Source organism: Xiphophorus hellerii, chromosome 3 (assembly GCF_003331165.1).
Source record: "Xiphophorus hellerii strain 12219 chromosome 3, Xiphophorus_hellerii-4.1, whole genome shotgun sequence".
NCBI lineage: Eukaryota > Metazoa > Chordata > Actinopteri > Cyprinodontiformes > Poeciliidae > Xiphophorus > Xiphophorus hellerii.
Window position 1 is genome coordinate 15,218,510 of NC_045674.1, and position 19,008 is coordinate 15,237,517.

General features: G+C 37.5%; 2 protein-coding genes across 2 annotated transcripts; one reads left to right on the forward strand and one right to left on the reverse strand.

Moving 5' to 3' along the window:
• Positions 1-597: 597 nt before the first annotated feature.
• rab13 (RAB13, member RAS oncogene family) lies at positions 598-14,387 on the reverse strand. Its single transcript, XM_032559114.1, has 8 exons — positions 13,903-14,387; positions 12,295-12,355; positions 12,054-12,114; positions 11,863-11,940; positions 3,148-3,237; positions 2,764-2,829; positions 2,577-2,627; positions 598-2,475 (listed from the first exon to the last, which is right to left on the reverse strand). The coding sequence occupies exons 1-8, from the start codon at positions 14,024-14,026 to the stop codon at positions 2,404-2,406; spliced, it is 603 nt and encodes a 200-aa protein (XP_032415005.1). The 5' UTR covers positions 14,027-14,387; the 3' UTR covers positions 598-2,403.
• A 1,028-nt stretch (positions 14,388-15,415) lies between these two features.
• On the forward strand, positions 15,416-18,785 carry rps27.2 (ribosomal protein S27, isoform 2). Its single transcript, XM_032559350.1, has 4 exons — positions 15,416-15,512; positions 16,165-16,273; positions 16,585-16,695; positions 17,932-18,785. Exons 1-4 carry the CDS (start codon positions 15,507-15,509, stop codon positions 17,958-17,960), a joined length of 255 nt encoding a protein of 84 aa, XP_032415241.1. The 5' UTR covers positions 15,416-15,506; the 3' UTR covers positions 17,961-18,785.
• Positions 18,786-19,008: the final 223 nt, after the last annotated feature.

Genomic DNA, 19,008 nt, shown 5'->3' on the forward strand with positions numbered 1-19,008 from the left:
ACATAGCCAAGATAACAAAGGAGGGCCTTCAAAAGCACTGTCAGCATGCTTGAATGGCTCAAATAGAGTATTTGAGACCCAATAGAACATCCCTGTAAAGACAAAAAAAAAAAAAAAATGCTCTCACAGGTTCTCATCCAGTCTGATTGAGAGTGAGTGAATCTGTGGAGAACAATAGAAAATACCCCAAAACATGTGTAAAGGTTGTAGAGACATTTAGAGGAAGACTTCATCTAATTCCTCTTAGAGGTATTTCCACAAAGTATTAAGAATGTGCAAATACTTAAAGCTCTTAGTTAAATGTTTGCTTTTTAAAAATATATTTATAAAACATTTCTGATACATTATCACTTTCTGTTATGGTGTATTTTGTTTAACTTAATTTGTTTAGAATAATAAAATGTAGAAAAAGTGAATGGTTGTAAACAATTTTGAATGGCGTCGTAAAAAAAAAATTCTGTTGGGTTTTGAAAGCAGCTTAAACCTTGACCTTTCGGTCCCATTTAAGATCAAACAATACACTATATTTAACACAATCTGTGCAAAAAAGTAATCACGATTCATGAAGAAGCAATTAAAAACAATCACAACCAGGAGCACTTTTATAGTATTTGATTTTTATTAATAAAGAATCGGGTCTGTAAAGTCCTTACAGTTTCAGATCCAAAACAATAAAAGTGTAACAAATATGACAAAAAAAAAATAATAATAAAAAAATTCTGGTTTTCAAGAGCTCTGGTCTGTAAGCAGAAAACAAAGCTGCCATGATTAACACCTGCAGTGGGAGTGACTTTCAGCATTTGAAAAACTGCATGAGCAGGGAGACAGTCACGTCAGATGAAGCTAATGTGTGGTAACATTTAGGCACTTCAGTTAAAAGGCGAGCCCATTTCAATCAATTCAGACATGCATGCTCTGCTACTTCCACATCTCTCACATCCTGTCCTTTCACTTACTAACACCCATCCTTCCTCCATCTCTTCCCTCAGCTTCTCAGATTGCACTTCTAGATCTCTGCTTGATGTCGTCTACATTCTTCATCCAGCTAGTAAATCAGGGATTGTTTGACAAACGGCTTTTGTTTGGATTCCATTTGTGGGATTTATTATTATGGAGAGAGATTTCAAAAATTCTCTAAGGGAGGAAAACAGGACGTCATCAGGAGCTTTAACATTTAATGACACACTCTCGTTGACTGTTAAATGGAGCAGATGACTTGTTCAGTCATCTACTTTTCAGGGAGTAAACAATGCCGACTTGGGAATCCTTAATATTTATTTTAAGATATTTATACAATGTGTTTGCATGGCAAATTTATAGAAAACAAAATGTCAGAATGTCAAGAAATTCCTAGTTATCTCTGGGACTTCAATAACAAATTTAAGGCATTTTTCCTCCTCAGGTTGGAATGATTGCATTTTAATACAAGAACAGGAGGCCTTGGTTTGAACTTACTGTACTTTAACAAGTTTCTGGTATGGTTCTGTCTGGATGTCACGAGCCTGATGTAGGCCTTCTACAAACCAGTTTTAATTTGTATTTAGGAAAACAGTCATGTCCATCTGACCTAAAAAGCCATGTTTAGATCAAATGAAACCATTGTATGTACAGGGAAGTACATATATGTGTATATATACAGTATATATGTGTGTGTGCATGTGTGTGTGAATTCAAACTTATTCACATAATTCTTGTTTTTAAAAATCATGAAAGTTGTTTGTTATTTCTCCACCCCAAGACAAAAAACCCCCCAAACAAATTATTTAAATAAAGACAATGCTTTTATATATATATAAAAGCATATATATATATGCTTTTATATATGCATGTAAACTCTGACCAGAAACTAAACCAATAACTAAAGACATTTCTATTCTACTGATCTGCTCCAACATTTAAAATACCTAAACATATTCGACTGGAATTTTGGCACTTGGACCTTAACATAAAATGGTAGAAAATAATTTAAAAAACGTTTTTGATCTGAAATGTTCTGATTTTCAGGAAATATCAAACTCCTGAAAGCTGCTACAGCATGTGCTCAGATGAATAAATGATAATATTACAACAGTGCCAGTGCAGGAATTATAATGAGTGTGGCAATAAGCTATGAAGAATTAGATTGGACACAGGAGACATGGAACATGTTGAGTTCAGGCATTTGGACACTTTCAGCATGTTTTTTGTGGCAACAATCACAAAAACAAAATGTCTCGGAATAATAAATTAATTTGGGCATGCTAAAATTCTTGTGGACTAAACAACGGTTTGGATAAACTCTCAGCACTTGGACGTATTGTACCAGTTTCGGCCAGCAGATGGAGACAGAAAGCCTTTGCATTTCTGCATGGTGCTCTTAAACGTCTGTGGCATATATAGTGGCATATACAGCATATGTCACTTCTAGAGGATGGCACACTTTGAGGGCGGTTTCGCTGTACTGCTGGTGATTTTCACCTCTTTTCCCGCCGAACCCTGTTCACCAACGCAAAAGGGGCTAAATGTCACAAACATGTTCTCTTACTTTTTCTTAGGAAATACATGTATAAACAACAACAAAAAAAGAACGGACATACCGGCTTCTTGGTGGATTTGTGCAGTATGTCTCGTGCCAAAGCTAGAAAAGACTGCATAGTAGACAGATGGAACATAGAAGCAGAGGAAATAAGATTTAACCTTTTGCAGCATATTAACAGCGTTTACATAAAACAAGCCCAAAAGTTCAGTGAGGTGTCCAGTCATGGTGAATTCATTATGGCTCACCTCTTCCACATTAATGCTGGACTTTGCGCTGGTCTCAAAGAACCTGATACTGTGATCCTTTGCCAGCTGTCAACATTAGAGTAAAGAATATGACTCACAACCACATCCTGGTTCTTATCTAAAGCACCTTTAAAGCCGTTAGACAAGATAGGTCAACAGTTCTTTACATACAAAGTGCTTGACATGTTTAGTCTGGTGCAATTTTTCTTTGTACAAAATACTGAAAATGTATCATCTTTCTCCCACTTATGCATGTTACTTTGAGTCACATACAATCACAACAAAATACAAATGCTTTAAGAGTTGAAGTACCCATACAAAGCTACTGCCAAACATCAAAATTTATATAGTAGACATTAATTATAGTCACATCAGTTGCCTCACCTTCTCTCCTGTCTCCTTGGACACTTTCCGTTTCGGCTCAATGTCGCATTTATTTCCTATAAGCATCTGACTGACCCCAGCAGATGCATTCTGTGAAACAGAGGATGTAGTTATCTGATTAGAAGTAGTCAGCTGAAAATAAACGATTAATCATAACAACATGGCAAAAAAAGCTAGAATGATGTGATTTAACATCAAATACCTGCTGCAGAGTAAGCTCAGCGCATGCTCAGTTCTCCTGTTAAATGCCAGCTGTAAAGTTATTCTTTTTATGAAATACAAATGTATCATTTTAATCCAAACAAACAACACTGTTGGTTGTTGTAACCAATAACTTTTATTGCAACTTCATAAATCAGCGTGACTTGTTCCCTTACTGTTTGGACAATCTTTTGTTTGACTCCGGTATTAAATTTTGTGGTGAGGCTGCACTGTAAAAAAAGTCAGTAAATTTACGGTAAAAAACTGTAAAAAACCAACAGTTTTTGACCGTCGTATCCAAAAACATTGCATTACCGTAGAAATTACATGGAACTACCGTAAGTCGAAACTGCAAAGAAAGTCAGTAAATTTACGGTAAAAAATTGTAAAATGCCAGCAGTTACTGACCAGAATATTCACAGCATTATACTGCCGTAGAAAATACATGGCATTATCATAACTGAATAAACATATATCCTAAATAATTGTGACAGTCACGAATGTAGAAAATACAGAAATATAGTGTAAAAATATAAGTAATTGTAAAGTTCTTAAAAAATTGTAATATTGCCAGCAGTTAATTACCCTAAACTTAACAGTAGCAATCAGCCAAAATTACAAATTTTGCTGATGTTTAGATCTACAATGTAAAAGCGTAAACAAGACTGCAAAATAATTTTTTACAAAGAACAGAATGCTGGTGTGATATTTTGGTTTCTTTTTTAATAATGCCTTTAATACACCAAACTGAAATCTCAGCAGTAGACCAGGCATCGATCTGGCGATCCACCGATTGCAAAGCAAACTCCTACAGCCAACGCCACCATCATTTATGAGAGCATTTGATCATTAACATTAAGAGAACTGTATGTTAGCCCCTCTTGCTTGAATGAAGCTGAAGTTGGTTTCCAATTGCTGCTTCCAATTTGGGAAATGGCTAAAGGGCAATTCCACCTAATTTTTCACTGCAATCAGCATCTTTAATTTACTCTAGCTAAAAAACTACAACACCTAGACTCTTCAAATCTGGACTAGATTATTCTCAACTCATATCAGAATATTTAGAACCAAGTGTGGGATTTGTAAAACCTTTATCTGATTTGTGAAACTTCAATAAAGAACAATTCTAGTGTTATCCAAAATCATACAAGTTGTAAAGTCACCCATCATTGAAGTTTCACAAATCCCACACTTGGTTTTAAATATTGTGCTATTAGTAGAGAATAGTCTAGAGCAGGGGTCCCCAAACTTTTTCCTGCGAGGGCCACATAGCTGTTCCTTTCTCTGCTCGGGGGCCGGTCTTAGTTTTTGGAGAAAGATACCTTAGAAACTTATTGTCGGCGGGGGGGGGGGGGGGGGCTGTTCTGTCTTTGAAACTGTCGACGGGGGGGGGGGGGGGGGGGGGGGTTGCTGACTACGACACATTCGCGGTCGCTTTTAGATAGATTTTTACCCAGAATGGAAATGGAAAAAACCGTGAGTGAAACGGTGACTGGGACTGACTAGTATATATTTGAGGGAAAGTTAGTTTAACATCTGCTCAAGAGCCCCCTGGTGGTTGAAGAGAAATCCACAAACCAGAAAATACAATATATGAAAAAATACACTGAATGCTCTCTGGTATGAGGAGGCGGGCCAGATCCGGCATTGCCAGACCAAATGACGCAGGCCGTAGTTTGGGGACCCCTGGTCTAGAGAGTTTTTCATTTTGTTATTGTGATAAATAGTAGGGTTTACAGTAAATGGAGACTGTTATTTGTCATGTAAACAAATAATTATCTAGTTTGCATTGCTGCTTGATCCTTCAGCATCAGCAGCAAGATTCTTTTAACTCTGTTCCTGTAGTGGTGTCCTGAACTCAACACAGTAAAGTCACTGTGCTAACTAAGGTTGCTAACTAGGGTGCTGAGAGCCCAGTAGGCCTGGTCCTTGTCAAGATGCTGCTACTGTCTTTGAAATCAAATTTCTGCTATTTTTGCACGTTCAGGAGGAGAAGGGCAACACATCACAGGTGAGTCCCTTTCACGGTTTCAACTGAAGTTAGCTAACTTTAACCAACTGACAAAGAAATGTGTAGTTTCTGAGCCATGCTGTTTATGTACATGCACTGCAGCTAGATATTTTTACTATATGGAACATTTAATCTTCACAGATGCAACACTTCCATTAATGTTTCTGTAGGAACGGCTGCATAGATTATATTTCTGGTCTACTTCAGACTACATGTGCTTAAAGTTATTGTTAATGGCAGAAGCAACTTTTTCCAAGTTTGGTTCAATAATTAATTTGAATTACTTTGAGTGTGAAATGTTCATGCATGCAAGTTAAATCTCTGAAGAACATGTTAGCTTTTGTTTCAATATTTTGGTAATACTTAGAAGTATAAAGCTTGGCATCAGAGATATTATTTAATATTTTCCTTTGACCTCTTGACTCTCACACCCAAAATACTTGCACTAAAGTCACTGGGTCCATGACAGTTGAAGGATTTGAAGATAAGAGAATTTAAATATTAATATTTTACAGCTTTTCTCAGTTTGGGTGCATCTCTCAGAACAGAATTGAAATTCTTAAAACTACCTGTTCAATCTTCAAATTACTGTGTCACTTCTGCACATCAAAACAATTAGTTTTGCAAGTTTTGCTTTTGTACATCATGTAGCTGGTTATGTACACTTCTATGCTTTTATAATTGTAATTTGCTTTTATCGTCTTGATCAAAATATGTTAACCCTCCTGTTGTCCTCGGGTCAAAATGACCCGCCACTGTGTTAAACCCCCCCCCCCCCCAAAAAATCCCCTAAATGTAATTTTTTTAACTTGAGATTTTAAGACTTTTCCTAGATTGGCCCAGACAATAGAAAAAGTTCAGTGTTGCTTTTATTCTCATTTCCATGTAAGCTGTACAAAAAAAGGTACAAAGATGGTCTTCAGGTCAAAATGACCCGTGAGGCAAATGGAGTTGAAATCAAGGTCACAGAGTTATTTACAAACCATAAAATGTTACAAAGTTTTAGTTGTGTCTCAGATCAATCAGTAGCAGAAGTGAGCAGAGAGTGGAAGGCCAATTTTCCGAGCCACAATGCCAGTCAAACTCTTTCACACCTACTCAAGACTGATGCGATTTGATGACCGTGAATCAAGACCAGCAAGACGTATGACAGACAAACTTGCAGCCATAAGAGAGGTATGGGACAAGTGGGTGGAGCGGTTGCCCTACCTCTACAATCCAGAGCCTGATGTAACAGTGGATGAGCAACTGGTTCCATTTAGAGGTAATCTGTTTTCATATTTGTAATAAAAGTGATTTTCACTATTGATTTCTTTGACTGTTTTCTGTGACACTGATACTAATCACTGATGCTAATGTCTTTTGTCCAAAGGTTGTTGTCCTTTCCGGCAGTATATGCCCAGCAAGCCAGCAAAATATGGGATCAAGTCATGGGTGGCTTCTGAATCAAGCTATGCTTGGAAAATGCAAGTCTATACTGGGAAGTCAACCAGTGGATGCCCAGAGAAGAACCAGGGGTTGCGAGTTGTGCTTGATGTGACAGAGGGACTGAGGGGTCACAATGTGACATGTGACAATTTCTTCAACTCTTATGAACTCGGACAGCAGCTCCTGAAGAGGAAGATCACCATGGTTGGTACAGTTCAAAAGAACAAGCCTGAGCTCCCACCTGCACTGCTTGGGTCAAAGGAGAGAGAGGTCTTCTCCTCAAAGTTTGCCTTCACACCCACCACCACTCTAGTTTCCTACCTCCCAAAGAAAAACAAGAATGTAGTTCTTCTGAGCACACTGCACAAAGACGGCGACATTAGTGACCGTGAGGACAGGAAGCCAATCATCATCCTGGAATAAAACCGAAACAAAGGAGGTGTGGACAACCTAGATAAGGTGATTGGAGCATATAGCTGCAGAAGAATGACTGCCCGCTGGCCCCTGGTCATCTTCCACAACATCATTGATGTGTCCTCCTACAATGCCTTTGTGATTTGGATAGAGATCAACCCAACCTGGATGTCTCATAAGCACAACAAGAAGAGGGTGTTCCTGGAGCAGCTAGGAAAGGCACTTGTAACTCCACTCATTGAAAGAAGGAAGCATGTCCCCCACACAGAAGCCTCAGCAGCAGTTGTGAAAGCTATTCAGAGTGCAGCAGCTCCTGATCAACCTGAGGATCCATCTACCACAGCCACTTCCTCAGCTAAGCCAAGTAAGAGGAAGAGATGTCAGTTCTGCCCTCAGACTGTAAAACACATACTGTGTGCTGCAGGTGTAAGAAATATATCTGCAAAGGCTGTGCACTTGCATACTGCCCTACATGTGCCAATTAGTTGAATGGGTTATGTTATTTTTCATATTTTTGTATTGTACATCCTCTTGTTCACTGGAGAAAAGTAAAAGAAAATTAGTCACTGTGATGAATAAAAATGCATTCGAAACTCATTTTGCACATTTTTTTTCTTAAGCTATAGAAATTCAAGTGGAGAGGGAAAAGTCAAGTATTCACACATTTTGTGGTGAGTGACAATATACAAGATAGAATTTGGTGTTTAAAATTCAATTAAGCTGCTTATATTGGGGGTTTATTGAAGACGGGTCATTTTGACCCGGAGGATAAAGGGTGTATACAGAAAATGAGGACAACAGGACAACAACGTGTCTGTGTTGAATTCTCAACTTCCAAAATAGCATCAGTTCATTGTGTAAGTCTTAACATGCATAAGTCTTAAAGTTGTCATAATGTGAATCATATATTAATTAATTTATATTCTATTATTTTCTAAATCTGTCCTGAATTGGTAAATTGCTCCCAAGTGAGTCCTGAGTTTCTCTAACAGGTCAGTGTATGAACCATTAGCTCAACCAACGATCAACCAGTTTTCTGAAACAGATTGGAGGTGCATCTTGTGAACCATCAGTTGGCAACATTATGCTCTATATAGTCAGAACACAACACAATGTTACATGTCTGAGAACTGATGAACAAGTATCTGGGCAGAGTGAACAGCCAGAGAGAAGAAGAGGAGTGAGGCTGAGGAGGAAATAGTTGGGAGGAAAGCAGAAGAAGAGTCAGAAGAGGCTGAGGACATCTGCCAGTTTCCATCAGTCCAACATCAGGACATGGCTGAGACCCACAACATGATGCTGATGGAGGTCCTCCCACCCTACTGTTCATTCCTTAACCCCACTGAGGAAAAAAGATTCCTCAGTGGAGTTAAGGAACAAAGTGACTATGGAAATTAAAATGTAATGTAATTTCTACAGCACTGTACAGTTTTCCTTGAGGAGATTGTCCTGTGGCTCCTTTTCTACTTTTTTTGTTCTCTGCATTTCTGTCTTTTTCTTTCTGAATCACCATGGCATGGTCCATGAATAAATTATAGCAAAAGCGTAAATCAGTGTTTCTCAATCCTGGTCTTCAGCGTCACCCTGTCCTGCAGGTTTAGGTATTTCCCTTCTGCCACACACCTGAATTGTATCTCTGGATGATTAACAAGCTTCTGCAGTACTTGATTGTCATCCAATCATTTGAATCAGCTGTTCTGGAGTAGAGGCACATCTAAAACATGCAGAGCAGGGGGGCGTTGAGGACCAGGGTTGAGAAACACTGGCGTAAATGATCCTTTTGTAGTCTCTTCTCATGACTAATCGATTTGACTGTCTTATCTGTACATAGAGAGACTATAACTTATTATTTTGAGTCACTGATATGTTAACAGACAGGATTTTAAGAGCTGAACTAAGGATTTTGAAAGCAAACAAATGCTATTTTTCCTGTTTCTACAAATTGTTTTGAGAAATGCGCTTACTGTTTTGTAAATGCCAACAATGACTCGAGAAATGCACCAAAAGTGACTGAGAAAAACTAACCTAGCATAAATTGTCTCAGCTGTATCAATTTGTTTGCCTGTATGAAAAGTGTTCACATTTACAGCTTTGTTTCTGCTAGCTTGCAGGAAATGTAACTTACATAAATGGTTGAAGACAACCTATTGGCCTTCATGAGACTCAGATAAATGGTGAGTATCTATTTCATAAATTGCCTAAAACAGTTATATTTGTTTTTAGTTTGTGTATTTTGTCTGGTTGCAGACCAGAGGATCACACCTGTTGACAACAAACAAAGGTTTAACTACTGAATTTTCAGTCAGAAATGATCACACCACCTGGTTGAAGTACCTGTGTCCATATGCAAGTCAACAAAGGTGAAACAAACATTTAAGCGAATAAGATGTTCATGTAGTGCATCTTTCTAACTTTTTCTTTTTGTTTTCCAGCAGAGAGGAAACACCCGATTGACAACATGCGAGTCTCAATTTCAACCTGTGACTGGGAAGACTACAACCATCCTGAGCAACGTCTGATCTCAGCGACTTGTGACTCTCAACCCAGAACAAGAATCCTTTTATCACCATTTTGTCTTCTACAATATGTTATCTCTTATGTGGACACATACTGTTTGTTTTGTTTTTGTTTTCCAGATCTCAGTAATACCGTGAGGAAACTGGACATAAAATAGAATCAGTTCTTTTTTTAACTTGACTTTTTAAATAGAAATTGTTTCTTTAAGTGGATTACTCGTAATCTGTATTTTTGTTTAATTAGAAATTATTTTCTTTATAACTTTCTGTATAGAAATGCTTGACAAGTTACACTTCCTTGGTTGTTGTACTATAATTTGTATGGTAAAATTCTGGTAGGAACAGAGACCAGTAATTTACCATAAGTTTTTTTTGGGGGGGAGGGTTTACAATAAAATGTCAATATATCATACAGTCTGGATGTGTTTTTCACTCATGTAGATATTATGCCTCAGTCAGCATGACCGTATTTACTACGGCAAAACCACATTTTATTTTTTTTAAAATATTTTAGGAAGTACGGTATTTTACCGTATTTTAAAAATACGGTAGAATCCTGCATTTACAACATACGGTAAAAAACTGGCAGCTGTGGTTGCCAGAATTTTACCGTATATTAAAAATACGGTAAAATCCTGCATTTACAACATACGGTGAAAAACTGGCAGCTGTGGTTGCCAGAATTTTACCGTATTTCAAAAATACGGTGAAATCCTGCATTTAGCAAATACGGTAAAAAACTGGCAGCTGTGGTTGCCAGAATTTTACCGTATTTTAGAAATACGGTAAAAAACTGGCAGCTTTGGTTGCCAGAATTTTACCGTATTTTAGAAATACGGTAAAAAAATGGCAGTTTTGGTTGCCAGACTTTTACCGTATAAAGACGGTAAACTTCTGGCAACTCAGCTGCCAGTTTTTTACCGTAAAATGAGGCCGTTTTTTTTTACAGTGTGGAGGAAAGAGTCTCTTCTGATAGTGCAGCACTCACAGTGCATTGTTGTGTAAGTAAATGCCACTCAGACCTTTAAATCTTTCTGAGGTTTCTTTAGCAACAAAGCAAGACTTTTGATTTTAGTTTTCTTCAATTTTAATAGTAGGCCGCCCAGATCGTTTTTGCTCCGTCTTCTCAGTTTAAGTCAACCCCCATCCCAGTTACGGTCACCTTTTCACTTGTTTTGAAAAAACTATTAACTTTCAAGTGAACTGTAAGGTGAAAAGTTGACTATTGTGACAAGATATAGAGCTTCAGTCAGAAACTGCAAACAAGTATCAGCTTTACCAAACAAATTAAAGAGATAGTTCAATTTTTTTGGAAGATTGTTTCTGTTTTTGTGTTTTAAGCAATAAACATTTTGTCTGGAATAACTCTCCTTCAATTTCACAGTGTGAAAAAAATTTAAAGAGAGAAATATATTTGCAAGGCATTGTAGCTTACATTGAAATCTTTCTCACACATATACTGTATAGCACATAGTTCGTCTGGCTAGATATTGTTCAATATATGCTCTGTTTTTAGTGCACGCTTTAAATAAGATGGTCATTGTTACTGCCTATAGACCAACCATTTCTTCTATGTAAAGAGTGCTTAATGTAAATTTGGAGGCAGCAAAAGAGACAAAAAAAGTTATTTTATAATAAAATACAATAACATTTTTGAAACTATGTTATGCAAAAGTTTGGTTTATTTTGGCCGCACTGTCATATCAAGTCAGACTATTTTTTAAGTATCATCTTTATAACACTCTACTTGCAACCTGCTGACATTTTCCAACTCTAAATTTTGTAATGAAAAATACAGGAATTATTACCCTAAACTTGACTAAAAAAATCTTCTTTGTAGTAACACAGTTTTACTGTGCAGAAGTTGAAATGCAATTTTCAATAAAGCTATTTTGTTGTAAATTTGTTTCCCTATTTTTTACTACAATTTGGCCATGAACTAGAATCTCATACACAATGAAAAAAGAAGTTATTAATGTGAGTGCATGATGCACTGTGCACTTTTCTCTATATTTTTAAAGGTTTTGAAAGTCTGTTTTCCTGTAATAATGAATTTGTTGGAATCAGAATAATTTCTGATGACAAAAAGTTATCAAGGAGCAACAGTTACAATATTTAGTCTCATGGAAATGGAAACAGCCTCACTTCCTTGATGCTCTTCATCCAGTTTTGGATGTTTTCAAAGGATTTCTCATCAGTGATGTCGTAAACCAAAATGATGCCCTGGCAGAAGAGTGACAATTTAAGTGTTCAATCACAACATATAAAATGAGCACAAAGTGAAGACATGCAGCAAGTTATCCAGCCTGCAGCTTCTACAGGTGTGCAGTCCTCACCATGGCTCCCCTGTAGTAGGCAGTAGTGATGGTCTTGAACCTCTCCTGTCCTGCTGTGTCCCTGCACCAATGAATCGAAGCATTTCAAGTCAGAAACATACAGTGATACATGTGCAGGACTCATAAAAATATATATTTTTAAAACATTGCATTCAAAGTGAATCGTACATCTTAAAAGAGTATGTCGTTATTGACTTCAGCACATCACAAAACAAAGAAACACCTCAGTGACACCTCTTACCAGACTTGTAGTTTCACTTTCTTTCCATCCACTTCAATTGTCTTTACTTTAAAGTCAATGCCTGGGAGATAAAGAAAAAGAGGACAGGAAGAGACAAAATGAGCAAAATACCCCTGATAGGAAGTCAAACATACACACACTGCACACAATATTGATAAGGTGGAAAGTGGCATGAATTGTTTTTTTCCTTTGAGGATGGACAAGCTGACAGACAGCAGGGAGGGGGCTGTCCAGCACTAAACTCTGCATGCCAGAAAGCCAGCGGCTCTTTTGGGAATGCAGAGATGGTAAGAGAGATAGGAATGAGGCTGGGTGGACCCTTCAGAGAGAGCAATGAGATCAGTAAAGGGAGAGATAGGGGGGGGGGGGGAGACTGCTCATTAAGTAAGAACATGAAAAAAAAATTAGTTAAACAGAATAAACACTAGAATTCATTTTAGTTTCTACTTAAAAGCAATCTTTAACTAACTAGTTCCATTAAAGTACTTCATAAGTTTCATTAAAGCGGCCGGAAAGTTCTTTGTCTTTTTAAATTAAAGTTAAATGAAAATGTCTGGTAGGTTCCATGAAGGTTACATGAGAGTTGAGTTGCGTTACCTAGAAGTTTAATGAAAGTACCTGGTGAGTGCCTTTAAATTTCCATGTAAAAAAAACATGGCAAGTCCTTTTAAACTTTTGGTTTGTTCTATGACAGGTCTGTGAAGTACCTGGTAAAATCCATGAAGGAAGCTTGTAAGTTTTATGAAAATATTTGTTAAGTTCCTTGTCAGTACTTGGTAAGTTCTATGGAAATTCAACAAAGGTCCTGCTAAGGAAGGTTCCATGGATGTGATTGATAAGTTGTCAATGCTTAACATTGACAACTTAACACTATATAATGCTTAACTATATAGTGCTTAACACTATATAATGATTCAATGCAAGTACCTGATGAGTTCATTAAAAGTCCTATTAAGGTTTCAGGTAGGTTTCATGCAACCAACCACCAAATAGGTTTCAGGAAAGTTCAATGAAACCAACTGGTAAGTTCTATGAAAGTTCAATGACAGTTCCTAGCAAGTTTCATGGATGTTACTTATTACATGGTAAGCTACTTGTGTACCAGATTCCAGAAAAAGTACCACATGAAGGTACAGAGTAAGTACTACTTAATACTGCTTGAGGAAAGTTCAATTAAAGTGCCAAGTAAACCCATAGAACTTGCAGAGTTGAAAGAAGTTGTATGAATGCAGCTGGTACATTTCAAGGTTCCAAGAAGGTTCCATGAAACCTCATCAGATACAGGAAAGTTCCACTGAACCCTCAGCAAGTTCTGGAAAGTAACACCTACAGGTCCTGAAAAGTGAGCTTTAAGCTCAGATATGGGATGCAACATGGAGTGGTATATATAAAAAAAGAAAAAAGCACAGAAGAAAAGAAGAGGAAAATATGAGAAAGAAAGTGGAGACTAGTTGAGACATGAAAGTAGTTTGAGAAACCCGTTTGCACAGCGTTCGGAATCAAACAACGGATTATGAAATGTCAGCAAACATTTATTCAGCTCATAACTCAAGTTTCAGAGCGCTGGCGCAGACAGGCTGCAGTTAAATAAACATTATTCTCACGTACCGATGGTGGAGATGTATGTGGAGTTGAAATTGTCCTCAGCAAAACGGATGATGAGGCATGTTTTACCCACTCCGCTGTCCCCGATCAGCAGCAGCTTAAAGAGGAAATCGTATTTTTTCGCCATGGCTGGAGCCCAGATAGAAGGAAGAGGAGGAGGGGGAGATTTATGCAGTCTCTTAAAAAAAAAGAAAGTTTGCCAATCTTCTTTTCTCGTTTTCCCCCTCCCAGCCTGTTCACCGGTAAATTCCGATCCCCCTCAGTGCCTCAGTGCTTAGTTTGGACTGGGCGACAACAAACTCCATCCAAAGTTTACAATGCAAGTTTAAGCTCAAACCTTCATCGCCTGAGCTGTTGAAACTATTCTTCTGCACTAAAAGTATCCAAATCCTACCGTTTACAAACACATTGGAAACGCTACGTGGTTTTCAGGCTGTAGGGGGAAAAAAAACTCGGCCCAAATTCCACTTTGGCTGGGAGAATTACGTAGAGTGGGAGTGATTTATGGGAGTGACCAACTTTTACTGACCGGACGTTAGATGGCGCCACTTGAATAGAACTTCTGTTTATTCCTGGAATAACAAGGCAGAGAGAAACGTTACAAGTTTCACACTTCAAGGTTTTCCAGTCAAAGATAAACCACTAGAAACATTAAATTGTTTCCCAAAAAGAATTTTTAACATTGCGTGCAATGGTGATAAAATATGTCCAATTGTCCACTGACAAAATTTATACGGTATGAGAGTTTACTGCTCAGTTCTAACAGCAAAACTTTAATGTAGAACTTGATTAATTTAGGCTATTACTTAGACAGCAGTAGGTTCACGTCTTGAGATAAAGACATTTTAGTTCTGCCTGCATGGAAAATTTCAAGAAAGACTTTCCCCAGATAGAATCATTGAGAATGAAAGACAACAAAAATAAATGAACTAATACAAAACGGAAATGTAAAAACATTAAAAGGCTTATGGGCAGAAACATCATATCCAAGTACTTAATCCTACTTTCCTGAAGACAAGAAAATACTTATTCTGCAGAAACATATTTTTCCAGGACTCATAACACTTGTTTTATACAGTCTTTATATTCATTGGAATGCGCCACTTCCTATTGTGTCCATATGGTCATACAATAATTCATATGTGACAGAATCATGGCTTATATACTGTACATCTGAAGTCCAGAATAACATAGCGTCCCCTGCAGGTAACAAAAATTGAGTCACTTTCTGCTAAAACCTTATTTTTATTTTACACGTGAATTATATTTATTTTACTAAATGAAATAAATCAAGAATGATGAAGAATAATTATTTTTCTTGCCTCCTTAATACTATAGATTGCTTGTTTTTTAATTGCAAGATTTTTTTCTGCCGCTTTTTTTCGGGGAAATCTTACTAGATAGTAAAAAAACTTTCGTAACATAGGTTATTATTAACATTAATGTTGCCAATTTTCTATACCTATTTGAATTTAAAAAAATGTTACGTTGACTGTAACCATGTTTTCTTTTTTTTTCTCCCATCAGCCAGCAGTTTCCGGTACGTGACCAACGTGAGTTTTTCTCTTTTCCTTTCTGCAGCGAGTCTTTGCTGGAAACCCGCAGACATGCCCGTAAGTAAAAAAATACCGTTTGTAAAGTTATTATCATGATATAAAGAGAAGGCTTACCTTGCAAGAAGACGGTACTGGGGTTGACATTTGTGTTTTTTGTGTGATTTGGTTAGTTGTTTCGTGTTGCTTTAATGTAAATGTGGAAATGTGAAGCTAGGCAATATGGCGAGAACACGTGTCGGAGGGAGAAACAACACGATCGGTTAAAACACGTCTAAAACCCTTCTCCAATGCCTTTTAAATCAGATTTAGGTAGAAAAGAGTTAAACTGGTTCTGTGGTTTAATACTAAAGCCCAACCATGGTTTGTCTGTTTAAATATAGATTTTTCAAAACACATGCTCTCACATTTTAGAAATAAAATCTGAGACAGCTATAGGTTTTTGTTTTTTTTCCCCTCCCAGAAATGTAAATTTATTTACTGCTGTAACCTTTATTTATTTCTGACCATTTCTGCTTTACTTCTCTCATGGTTCCTTAAAGTGAAACCTGTATTCAGGTCACACTCTTTGCCTTTGTGTAATCATGTCATAAAAGCTATTTCCTGTACTTTTCAACTTGTTCTCAAATCATTTAAGAAATAACATGATTGCTGTTGCTTTTTAAGTCATTTTTATGTGACTTTCTAACAAGTTATCCTGTCTTTTTTCCAGCTCGCAAAAGATTTGTTGCACCCCAGTTCTGAGGAGGAAAAGAGGAGGCACAAGAAAAAACGGCTTGTGCAGAGTCCTAACTCCTACTTCATGGATGTCAAATGTCCAGGTGTGCGTTAATCTACGAGTTATAGTCAATAATCTGTAATCTAAAAGAAATGTATTAAATAATACGAGTACATTTTGCCTTTATGTGTTGCCCTTTCTCTAAACCTGTAGTGATCGGGGTGTCAAAAAAGGCAGAAAGTGACTTTTGCGGTTGTTTACGAACGAGATTTCACTTGACTCGCTTACACAAACAGCTGCATGGACACCAGTAGTCAGCCATTACGTTCGTCACATAGCAGCAGCTCCTTCTTTCGTTTAGCTCAACACCTCCATGATGTGTTTCTTAGTGGGGTTTTTTTGTGCATTTTGCAGGTTGCTACAAGATCACCACAGTATTCAGCCACGCTCAGACAGTAGTGCTGTGTGTCGGCTGCTCCACAGTTCTTTGCCAGCCGACGGGAGGAAAAGCTCGCCTGACAGAAGGTAGAGAGACCACCAAAAGCTCTGTTTCTGGAAAATCCCCTTCATGTTACAGTCAACTATTTGAGAATCACAGAAACAACCATTTTAAGTGTAGCAAGGTGTTTATTTTTCAGTTTTGCTTGATCGAATCACCTGTACTTGTTTATTCAACTCGACACAGGTTGTTTCTGAAATCCTGGAGTGCTGTGTGTTCACAACAAAGCAGATTTTGTTCTCGCATGTGCTTCACAGTGTTTTTCAAAGATTACTCTGTGATGAGTCGTGTAGATCATAAATTTGACACCATGGTTGCGATATGTATTATAATGGCAATAAAAGTATTGTTTGGAGTATTTTTTTTAAGCCATGACGTTTCCAATGAGGAAGTTGCCTTAACTTACACCCACAGGCGTCACTCCATTAACTTTAAATGCTGTGATTTAACACCATGACCTCATCTCCCAGGTTGCTTAAGATCAACCTTTTGACTTCTAAGTTAAGAATAAACTGGAATAATACACAGAAGCTATGTTTATTAAGTAATGTGTATAATCCAAAGTAAAAGTAGGTAAATACCAGGGATTTATGCCTCAGTTTTTAGATTTTTATTAGAAAAATTAAGATTATTCTCCTCCATTTTTCAGGTTGTGCTGTGGTTAACTTTTCCACCTTTGCCTTTGTGTTGCCCTTTCATGATGTTCTCCGTGAACAGGGTGTCTATCGAGGCAAACAGTAACTGTTGGTGCTTGGTGTGAGGAATTCATCACTATTGATCCATTTCTGCACAATCAACTACAAGCACAAACAAATTCTGTTTTCATTCTGCTGTAGCTTTAAGCTCACTACTGGTTAGTTTAATTTGTGGGGGGAAAAAAGAGTGGATTAACTGCTGCGTGACTCTTGAGCCAGAAGAAGAAATTATGACTTTATTTAGTGAATGAGCCGAAGGTCGAGGTTTGTTTTATTGACGCTCTCTCCCTCTCTATCATGCGTTCTGCTGCCATGGTAACTAACAGCCTCTTTCTGATCTGCATGGGTGCAGCCTCAACCTTTGACACCAGAGTCATGCTTGTTTTGTAGTGGTTCAGTCTAAAAAAAGCAGATCATCACAGCTAGTACCTGTTATGACTCACTTTGACTGGGTTTTATATAAATATTTTTTTTACATACTTCTTTTATCCTTATGTAACTATGGCTCTTTGTTTCAAACTGAAATGGATTATTTGACTAATTTCCTCCCCTTTCCATTTCATCCAGGATGCTCTTTCAGGAGAAAACAGCACTAGTGTTACCAAACCTGGCTGCAGAGGTGAGAAGGAGAACTTGATGGACGTCAAGTGACGCTGCCAAAGATGCAACGTGGGAAAAAGGAAAGGAGACAACAGGAATAAATCATGTGAAACAGTTTGTGTAAAAGAAGTAACGGGCCCGGCTGGAATCCCTCAAACACCTAATATCTTCTAATTGTTCTCTCTAAATAAATCTGGGATTCACAAGTTGAAATAATTTCACGTTTGTCATCCAGTTTGTTGCTTTTTATGCTTTGACGGGTCTTGAATCCCACTGCCAGCTTACCAGCTCCTCGTGATGAGAGGTGCTGTTAATTTGGAGTTCTGGGTCTGAATTTATCGCTTTAAGCCACACATTCATGGGAAATTGATCTTTAGTAATGCGACTTGGCTACCCAACAAAATGGATTCCTGCAGATCTTGTTCGAAAACTCTAAAGCTGTTTTTAAGAAATGGCGAGTTTGCAGATGACGCTACAGATGATCTTTGCTGCAGTTTTATGTAACAGCCTTGAGAAATACTGGCATTAATATCTCAATGCTGTCATCACTCTTGAGGGTTGATTATGGGGAAAGCCTTGCTTTGTGAAACGAAGCGCCCCGAGGTGATATGTTAAATAAAAATGAGGTGTGTAGCTGTAGGTTTGAGCCTTCAACTTCCTGTGGAAATTAAGGGAATTGAGTTCAGAAGGAATGTGAATATTTGAAGCACCTTTCTGTTAAGGTTTGGGGGGAATTATTCAATGATAACTTCATTGTTGCCTATGCTTATTTGTTTGTGTTGTGTGGACACAACTTGTTAATAAAATCATGGGAAAGGTGACTGGTGTTCTTTATTGAGTGAATAACTGGATTTATATCAAATACATTTGTCAACATCCACTCATCTTTTGCCTGATTGCCCATCTAACAATTTGCTGTCAAGTACATTTAATAGTCATTGAAGGTCTAGATAAGTACAAGTGCACCAGCCATTCAAAAAGTATATTTCAGTAATTCAATTAAAAAAGGGGAAACTATACAGTATTGAGATTTATTATACTTGG